The sequence below is a fragment of the Electrophorus electricus genome, chromosome 3, assembly GCF_013358815.1.
Source record: "Electrophorus electricus isolate fEleEle1 chromosome 3, fEleEle1.pri, whole genome shotgun sequence".
Classification (NCBI taxonomy): domain Eukaryota; kingdom Metazoa; phylum Chordata; class Actinopteri; order Gymnotiformes; family Gymnotidae; genus Electrophorus; species Electrophorus electricus.
Genome location: NC_049537.1, coordinates 10,864,170 through 10,874,812, shown reverse-complemented (window position 1 = coordinate 10,874,812; position 10,643 = coordinate 10,864,170). Strand labels below are relative to the sequence as shown.

Genomic DNA, 10,643 nt, shown 5'->3' with positions numbered 1-10,643 from the left:
CCCGGGTAGCCTGCTCGCACCTGGGTGGTGTGCCCTGGGCGGTGCCTTGGGTGCCGGAGGCTCCTTGCTCTCTGAGCTTTTGGTGTCGCCGTGGGAGGGAAGATCCCTATGAGGGTACTCTTCTACCTCCGTTGGAGCTTCCTCCTCACAATCGGAACCCTTATCTGACTGCAGACAGACGTCGCTGCACTCCTCTGTCTCTCCATAATCTGTGTCTCCCCTATGATCGTCCAGGTAGGGGTCGTAGGACCCAGAAGAGTCCATTTCCGAGTACCGGTCCTCTTGGTCCGGCTATTCTCTGTAGGACTCTGCACCGTCCGATCCCGGACCATACACAGGGCCCCTCCAAAATTGATCAGCGGGTTCCTCCCTCCCAGTAGCTCCATGAAGCGATGCCAGGATGAGGGAAGGTCTTACTGCTGGAACGTAGGGGTCCAAAGAGTCCAACTCCGAGGACTGGAAATCGTTATACCAGTCCCGGTCGTCTGCCGGGGTTCCATATGACTCCCCTGCTTCCACACATGGAGTCAGGAGGGTGCCCAAGAACACGGGAGGCTTCGCTGCATGTGCTGTGGGAGGCGTTGACTTCCTTTCCTCCCCTTCTTCTTCTTGCCTTTCCCAGGCATCCTCGGTTGGTCGGTGTTTCTGTGACGTTTAACGGGTTAAGGAGGATGCGGGGACGAGGCACGTTGTACAGAACAGACGTTTGAATAACAAGCATGACTCAACACACACAAACACACTACGTGGGTCAAACACCGACAACTTTCACGATACGTCACGAGACTTATATACACTTTTGACAATTACACACAACAAGGTTCAGGTGCACAACACAAGAGGGCGTGGTAATATGGACGCACACACAGACAGAGACACTTGAGGGGGGAGGGGCCGTACCGTGACAGTGTGTTTATGGGAATTTTTGTCTGTTCTTCCCAAGCGCATCAGGCACTGATTTTGGACAAAAAGGTCTGGCTCACAGTCTCCACTCTAATTTATCCCAAAGGTGCTCTATCGGACTGAGGTCAGGACTCTGTGCAGGCTAGTCAAGCTCTTCCACACCAAACTCACTCATCCATGTCTTTATGGACCTTGCTTGGTGCACTGGTGTGCAGGAACAGGAAGTGGCCATGCCCAAACTTTTCCCACAAAGTTGGGAGCATGAAATTGTCCAAAATCTCTTGGTTTGCTTAAGCATTAACAGTTCCTTTCACTGGAACTAAGAGACTGAGCCCAACTCCTGAAAAACAACCCCACACCATAATCCCCCCTCCATCAAACTTTAGACTTGGCACAATGCAGTCAGACAAGTACCATTCTCCTGGCAACCACCAAATCCAGACTCATCCATTGGCTTGCCAGACGGAGAAGTGTGATTTGTCACTCCACAGAACACATCTCCACTGCTCTAGAGTTCAGTGGTGGCATGCTTTACACCACTGCACGCTTTACATTTTGCTTGGTGATATAAGGCTTGGATGCAACTTCTCACCCAGGAGAACCTCTGCGCACTATGCGCCTCAGCATCAGCTGACCCCTCTCTGTCATTTTATGTGGCCTACCACTTTGTGGCTGAATTGCTATTGTTCCCAATCGCTTCCACTTTGTTATAATACCACTGACAGTTAACTGTAGAATATTTAGGAGCGAGGAAATTTCACGACTGTACTTGTTCCACTGGTGGCATCCTATCATAGTACCACGCTGTAATTCACTGAGCTCCTGAGAGCGAACCATTCTTTCACAAATGTTTGCAGAAGCAGTCTGCATAACTGTGTACTTGATTTTATACACCTGTGGCCATGGAAGTGATTGGAACACCTGAATTCAATTTGCACGGGTGCGTAAATACTTTTGGCAATATAGTGTATGTGTATGTAGCAATAATACAGGCCTTGTCCACAGAGGAAATATAACAACAGGACCCTGAGTCACTAATCAGAAATACTAGCTTGACCCTCTTTTGTCCCCTATTCCCCAAGCAAAAGAGATGTGCTTAAACAAATCACTTGTCACCTTAAATAACAACTTTCATCAGAGTGAACCACAGATAGCCTAAACATTTTGCCAGATTTTTGTTGTTGTTACTGTTAATTGTACATTAACAAAAGAAAATGATCAGGACCACGCTGCTTGGATCTCTTGTTTGGTAGCTGCCAAAAGCTAAATGAGTTTCTAATGAATAGAATCAGGTATTCCAAAGAATAATAAATAAATAAATAACAAAGCTGAAGAATTAAAAATGGTTCCAGAGCTACAAGTCAGTCTCATAGTACATTACCATGCTAACATGTTATCTGCTTCAAGAAATGTTGGTAAGGTTGTTAGAGAAGTAGAAATCTAAAAAGAAAATGCTGTTGTTGTGAATCCAAGTTACTTTAGCCAGGCTCTGAATGTACTCTACAGAGGATCAAGAGTCAGCTCAAGAGGTTTTAGAACTAAGTCTGGATTTGTTAAATTGGATTACATTTTTGCATGCTTAGATTCAAATGAAGTTGGTTGAATTTTATACTTTAGTCCAGTTGTAAAACATAGCTGTCGTAAATGGAGCAGCCTCAATGGCTTGGATATTCAGCAGTAACTGATTCCAGTGAAAACCTCAAATATAAGAGTATATCCAGAATGTGTAGTTCTTCTGGTAACTTGGAGCAGACCATAGGGTTATTTTGGGAATTCCTTGATCAAGAGCCTACCAGCATTTCACATCTATGGATACTCACAGATCAAGATTCTGACACAGATTTGACATTTACCCACTGCCTTCCCCAGATGAGTTTGCAGGTGTTATCTGTCATGCTGATTATCAACAAATTAAGTCATTCCAGAAAGGCTTGTTGTTCCATTTGCCATCGATTCACATTTTTGTTTTGAGTTTAAATAATTGGTCTTGTAGAGTAATTCTAAAATTCTAAGTGGTAGTTGCAAATCCTTCAGAAGGTCGCGAGGACACTACTCACAGTTGGAAACGCCTCCTTTAAAACTGCCAACTCTGCGGAAAAGTAAGAAGTGCTCTAGCGCAGCTGGAGAGCACGCTCTTCAGCCTACCATACCGCGCCTTAGTATGCACAGCAATACCTAACTGCAGATTCGATTTAACGCTTTAAGTAACCATCTAATCATGGCTGCTTGTGATAACTCATCATATTGCGACAAAGTCTAAAAGCATATATTTACAAAAATGCAATTTATCTGCGATTGCGAAGGAGGAAGGTGGGGAGAGGTAGCTGACAGAGATGCTGGAACTGCCTGTTGAGGCTTTTTGGTGATTTTTATGCATTGCGATTTCAATTTTGTGGCCGTCCGTGCAGAATTGTGGAGATCCGTGACATTCAATTTGCTAGACTGCCAGGTGTTTTTTTCTGCCTGGATATCACAATTACACGATATACATTCAAATAATACATTTCAGTATAGCTTCTCAAATGGAAGGGAAAGTGCTGCAATGACTTTGCTCACACATCCGTAAAGTTAAGCTTGTGCTATAATCACCAAGTCTGATATTACCACGCAGAATGCCTCATTTTGCAAATGTAAAAGCTTTGCGCGTTATGCTTATTTTATTCATCTAATTTATTCAACTAAACGAGAGCTATCAAAAATGATATCTGACATCTATGTGGATGCTTCCACCTCTAACAGGACTGCCTTTACTGATATAGGTTTTCTCACATCTGTGATGGCTACCTGTGAAGACCTGTTTTGTGTGCATCGATCCCTTGAATATTAAGTGAAGTGTACATTCCCTGTTTGCCTTTCACCGCTGTTCACTCTCGCTTCGTGACCTCTTCAAACAACCTGCCGCGAAACCAAGAAGAGGGGAGAGGAAGACACACCCGCATACTGTACCTCTCCCCCTCCTTTCTGCTATCGTCCCTCTGCACAATACGTCGGTACACCGAAAGCTGGGATAGACGTCGGCCGGAATTTACGGCATCGGACAAATATTTGGCATTTCCATCACGGGCGCCCGGACACTCGTGCTGTCTTCGCCACGGGAGCTCGTTGTCACTTCTGGCACCCAGATGAAAGCGACGCCGGTGCCTTCGACGGTAGAAGTTTATCCAGAGAGGTACAGTAGCCTACATCTGTGTATAATCCTGATGATTTCGACTGGTCTATTTTCATTTATAAACATCACCTTAAGATACTAAATAGTGTTCACAAGTCATATCAAGTTATGTTTTAGGAGTGTTGCATACACTTGTTCCTTTATGATTTTATTTTCGTAGCAATATTCAGTTACAAAATCAATGCATGGGGAGCGGTATAGACTTCATATGCACGAAATTTTCCTGCAGTTTAATTTTTCATTGCCTGTCGCTGTTGAACATTTTATATGCTACTAGCACCATTTTTGGACTAGCATTCAATCATCGAACATGTATGAATATTTGCCGTTTGTGGCCTTCTTAGCATCTGAGTGATTTTAAAAACGTATAGTTTACCTATATTGATAACTTGTATTGTTGGGGGGGGGGGCTCTGTCATAGGGACTGATATTAAATGTCGTATAGCACAGAATGCATAGACAAGACTTTGCTTTGGTTAATAAAGAAGTTTTCACTTTTGATTATGGGTGCTTGATGTTCTTTTATGTAAGCTAATTGCTGCTTTCCATAAAAATGTTTACTTTTCTTTGTGGATTTTACTTGCTGTAGAGACTGAATGGTAATTCTCTGAATAGAAACCCTTCTTATTATATTAAGCATGTGGTCTGTTTGATTATTTCAGAGGGGAGGATGTTTTATGTTTTAGTTTCTCACAAGTAATTAAACATGTGGAGAATAGAGCAAAATGTTTTCTGCTTTACTGTGAGAAATATTTGGTGAATGATTTCATGATTTTGTTTTAGGCCTGATCAGGTTTTTAAGGGTGATTATTTTTATTGCAAAAAGTACCCAGAAGAGGTGTTCAGCTGTGTCTGCTTGTTGTATTTCAGTGAAACATCCAGTGCCAAGCACCCTACATCTCAAACTGCCTCTCTCCATTTTCCCACCCGCTGGTGCCCGGCTCAGGTGAAAAGTGCAGGCCTCACCCTCCTATGTGATGACGGTGGCCACGGGTGACCCCTCAGATGAGGCGTTGGCCCACCATGGTCACCCTCAGGACTATGATGCAGAGCCTGAGCAAGAGGGTTGCAGGAGAGTTGTCATCAACGTTTCAGGCCTGCGCTTCGAGACACAGCTCAAGACCCTCTCAAAGTTTCCGAAGACTTTGCTCGGAGACCCAAAAAAGCGGATGAGATACTTTGATCCTTTAAGGAATGAATATTTTTTTGATAGGAACCGGCCGAGCTTTGACGCCATCCTCTACTACTATCAGTCTGGAGGTAGACTACGTCGGCCTGTAAATGTGACTCTGGATATATTCTCGGAGGAAATTCGGTTTTATCAACTTGGAGAAGAAGCTATTGAGATGTTCAGGGAGGATGAAGGTTTCATCAAAGAAGAGGAGAGGCCATTGCCTGATAATGAGTTTCAAAAGCAGGTCTGGCTTCTTTTTGAGTATCCAGAAAGTTCAGGTCCAGCCAGGATTATAGCCATTATATCTGTTATGGTGATTCTTATATCTATAGTCAGCTTCTGTTTGGAGACTTTACCTATCTTCCGCATTGATGAGGCGGAGATGCAAAAAGTCCGCAATTACAATGCCAACTCCACCACCGACTACACATCCACCTATTTCACTGACCCTTTCTTTATCCTGGAGACACTCTGCATAATCTGGTTCTCCTTTGAATTCCTGGTTCGGTTCTTTGCCTGCCCCAGTAAAGCCAGTTTCTTTGTGAACATCATGAATATGATTGATGTGGTGGCCATTATCCCCTATTTCATCACACTAGGAACAGAACTGGCTGAGAAAGCGGAAGATGGTCAGCAGGGGCAGCAGGCCATGTCTTTAGCCATTCTGAGAGTCATCCGACTGGTGAGGGTCTTCAGGATCTTCAAACTTTCCCGCCACTCCAAAGGACTCCAGATTCTGGGGCAGACCCTGAAAGCTAGTATGAGGGAGCTCGGCTTGCTCATCTTCTTCCTTTTCATTGGAGTCATCCTCTTCTCTAGTGCTGTCTACTTTGCCGAGGCAGACGAGCCTGAGTCCCAGTTCTACAGCATCCCTGATGCCTTCTGGTGGGCTGTGGTTTCTATGACGACTGTTGGCTATGGAGACATGGTACCCACTACCATCGGTGGGAAGATTGTCGGCTCTCTCTGTGCCATTGCTGGTGTGCTAACCATCGCCTTGCCTGTGCCTGTCATTGTTTCAAACTTCAACTACTTCTACAACCGTGAGACGGAGGGTGAAGAGCAGGCACAGTATCTGCAGGTTAATGTCCCCAACATTGATTCTCAAGAGGAACTGAATAGAAGTCAGATTGGTTCCACCATCAGCAAATCTGACTATATGGAGATACAGGAAGGGGTCAACAACAGCAATGAGGACCTGCAGGGAGAGGACCTCAAAAAAGGCAACTGCACTCTGGCCAGCACAAACTATGTCAATATCAAAAAAATGTTGACAGATGTTTAATCAACTGAGATCATAACAATAAATTGAGAGGTAGTAATGTGTGAGATGCAAGTTTCAGACTGCAGAAGTCGAGAAGCTGTAGCACAGCACTTTTTAAAGATGATCAGGAAGTGTCAGAACCCCTGTTATTGATATGAATTTTCCTGTTCAAACATCTTGGGCCTCAATATGAGATCCTCTCCATAATCCAATTAATAATTTGGGTCTGCATGCAATTATCTTTAGACTGTGCAAATCTCATTCAAATATCCAACCTTCCTCAAAAGGAGCTGAACAGTAGGAACAGAATAGGAAAGAATGAACAGACAAAGTCATTAGGGTTCCACACTTTAAACCACCAAAAACAAATAAAACACCTTGTACCATGTATGCATCATCACTAAAGTATCCTACCCTTAAATGTTACCCACCCATCCTTGCTTCCGTAAAGCCTCTTCTGTAAGAAACCAAAAGCCTCTTAAGTTGTGTAATAATGAAATAAGTATATAGGAATAAGCGCTTCCTCCATTGCCGCTGCTTTTGCTAAACGTCTGACAAAATGATAGCTGAACATTCTCACAGTGCACACGTAGTACCCATGATGGAAATGTATAAATTGCACTCAGATGAAAGTTATTTTTGCTAAGAGCAGTACATTTTTTTAATCATTATAATACTTGCTTCCAGAGTGACAATGTACTTTGAAATATTCTGCTTGTATTGGGAAATCATTATCTTTGGAACCACAGTAGCTTTCGTATGTAGGCTATAGACTATACTTACACCTATCCACTCAGTAAGGCAATCTTAATGAAAAGCTTTTAAGACAGACTGGATATTTCTGTGCCATTATTTATTATTTAGGTTTGTGGTAATGCCATTGTTAACATTGCACCCTTTTCATGGCACTAGCTCACAATTAGAACACTGACAGCCAATACATGTGATAAAATCATAACACAATTCATGCAATGCATTATTTAGCTACAGATATTATCTAGTTTATAGGGGAGATTCAAAGTACTTTGAAGCTAAACAAGCCATAGTTAGTTTATACTGTAATCTCCCCAATCAAATTACTTTGTAATCCATAAAACAATAAATATCCCATGTTTTGCCTTTTAAACAAGGAAATGCTCTAATGTTGCATGACCTCAAAAACAAACTTAGCAGCATGAATTTTCTGTTCAACAAAACAATCAATCATTCTGTAAGCATGAATATATTTAGACCCACATGATTATGGTATGTACCTTACAGTAACGATCCTGGTCACTAATACTGTTTTCATGGTTTAGCATTTATATATATATATATATATATATATATATATATATATATATATATATATATATATATATATATATATATATATATTTTTTTTTTTTTTTTTTTTTTTTTTTTTTTTTTTTTTTAATTTACGTTTTTTGTTTAATTTGCCCTTGGGTTCATTTAGGCAGAGGTATGGCAGCAGTACACAGCTGCAGTGAGTTAATGTTGTGCACTGCAGCAGCTGCTAGTGCAGGGTGGTTGTCCTCTGAGCTTCCCTTGACCTTCCCACTGCATCTGCAGGTGAGCCAAATGCACATGTTCTTTTAATTCTTCTGTCAAGGACAAGGCTGGGGAGCAGGTAGGGGCAGAACAAGTCAGACATGCGAGAGGGCCATGTCACCAAGCCCTAGAACCTCATGGATCACTATGTTCTACATCCTTTTCAGGATGTTAGAATGACATCTATTGCATTTTTGAGAGTGGCTACAATAGAGTAATTTAGCCAGATATTAAAGCCTCTTGGTTGCTAAGAACTACTTAAGCAATGCAGTGAATTTCATGGTGCTTTTATGCTTTTTGTTTGATCTCGAATGCATAGGAAAAACACTTGGTTGTAGCATTCATGAAGTTTCTTCATGTGTTAAAAGTATCTCCATCTTTACTTTAAAAAAAAATACTGTAAATACTGATGCTGGAGTATTCAAAGCAAGTGATTTCTCATAGGTGTTAGTTGTCAGACATGTTTTGAGCTCAGGCCAGAAAAGCATGGCTGTAGAGAAGGTATTTTGGCTATTTGCATCAAGACTGAAGGTAGAGATTAAAAACCGGATTCACCTAAAATGGGTGAGTTTGGTAGCCTGTGCCTATGGAAAGAAAATACATATAATAACTCGTGCAAGCAGTCAAGGAACTTTGCATTCTATGCATGGAAATGAACATGTATATTGTACCTGAGAAGGATGTATCATCAGCACATTTGCACATGCCAAATGTTTTATTTCATTGCTATTATTTGAGAGTTCAGGTATGACCAATTGTGACCTGGATGCATCGTGAGCCAGACGTAACAATGAAAAATATACCTCTGTGAATAGCTGTTTTCTTGTTGCACATTTAGCACTTTTGTAAGTGGAGGATTCACAAAGCACCGTCATCAGGCTGGTCGCAGGTGCACCCTTTGACTTGTTTTGTGTTTGTTGTTAAATTGTCCGTTTAGCTGTTTCTGTTGGAGCAATGAATGTTGTAAGGCATTGTTGCTGTCGTTGCATCATAGGCATCCTTCTAATCTTTGGCAACAGAGTCATCATATCAAACAAAAACAATCACGGTTTTCCTTGCAGTGTATTTCTATATGCAGTACTGGTTTTTAATACAATACTGTATATCTGGATTAACTGCAAGAGGATGAAAATGTTGAAGTGTTGGTTGAAAATCTGGTGTGATTGGCTCATTTCATCAAACTGTACAGCCTATCAAACATTAGCACTTCACCACTGAATACTATTTTCTCTGTTTCTTGGAACTGATCATCAGCAGTCCATGCATAAAATCTCCATGGACATTTTTATAATACTGAAACATTATCTAGTGAAAGATCAAATAGGCATTGAATTTGAGTTAATGCTGAATTTGACTGAATATGAGTAAAGGATAGGCTTTAAATCTTCTGAATTCCTTGCTCAATATGCAACACTGTGTTTTTTGTTGTGTATGTACAGCATGCTGTGTAAAGTGTTTATTTGTGCAGTGCTCCAGCATTTAATTAAGGGTTCTAGAACTCATAGCCAACTGTGCTCTTAAGGAAACACAGCCAGCTTAGAATTCTTCAACTCTGGCATAGAGGTGTGTTCAAATAATGCAGATTTTGGGCAGATCTACACATTGCATATGCAGAATATAATGCAAATAATGATTTAACAATGAGCAAATATGTTCTGATCTGTTTGAAATCTGTGTTAGTATAACACACACTTACTTTTCCCAGACTGGCTGCACAGAATAGCTTTAGACCAGAAGCATACAGATCTAACATGTAGCTTACTTCTTCTGTCTTCCCATCTGTAGTATGATCTACAATTAAGCCTTTTTTTTTCTTTTCTACAACAAGAAAATATACTAAATTATTTTTAAAATAACAACAGGGTATGGAAGAAAATGAAGAGATTCAATACCTTCTACTTTTCTGAGATGCACTTTAATAGTACAAAAGGACAATCTAATAACTAAAAGATCTGAGCATATAATCTGTCTCAAAGCAACATCAACAATGAAAATGAAACAATCTCAGACCTGTTTGTAGTTTTCTTTTCAGTGTTCAGTTGATGTATGTAAGTGTGTGTGTGTGGGGGGGGGGTAAAAGACAATGCAAAACACAGCATCACCCCCACCCCCCATATTGTGCATTGTCTGAATGCCACAGTGGTGCTCAGAGCAAGCTTTGAACTATCATTTGGATAATTTAGGAAAAAGAATCAAAGCATTACTGCACTGTTTCACCACACTCCAATTCAGAAAGCTTTTTGCTGTTAGAATTTATTAATGAGTCCAGTAGGAAGCTTTATAACAACAGATTTTCAGGATAGAGACCTATTAGAAACCTTTTCCTGTCTCGGCTTTAAGCACAGAATGTGTCCATGTATACATTCAGAAGGGAGAATAGAGTGTGCTAGAAATAGATCCTCACTGAGGATAGCAAGAAACACTGAAGGAAGGCTAAAGGAGCATGCTTGAGAGGAGGGGAGAATAAGAGGGGTGTTCAAAGGCTGGTTTTGAGGAGATGAGGAGGGAGAGACAGTGGGGAGGTATGATGGGATGTTTGGGAGAAGGATGAAACAGTGATACAGTGAGAATAAGAAGCAGAG

The 10,643-nt window shown here is 41.3% G+C and overlaps 1 protein-coding gene across 1 annotated transcript; it reads left to right on the top strand.

Annotated features, from left to right (window-relative positions):
- The first annotated feature begins 5,049 nt into the window (after positions 1-5,049).
- On the top strand, positions 5,050-7,614 carry LOC113589592 (potassium voltage-gated channel subfamily A member 2). Its single transcript, XM_027029322.2, has one exon. It carries the CDS (start codon positions 5,050-5,052, stop codon positions 6,529-6,531), a length of 1,482 nt encoding a protein of 493 aa, XP_026885123.2. The 3' UTR covers positions 6,532-7,614.
- The last annotated feature ends 3,029 nt before the right edge of the window (positions 7,615-10,643 follow it).

What these genes read in the sequence shown, in the direction of transcription:
- LOC113589592 (XM_027029322.2), top strand. Translation starts at nt 5,050, where the DNA reads ATGACGGTGGCCACGGGTGACCCCTCAGATGAGGCGTTGGCCCACCAT.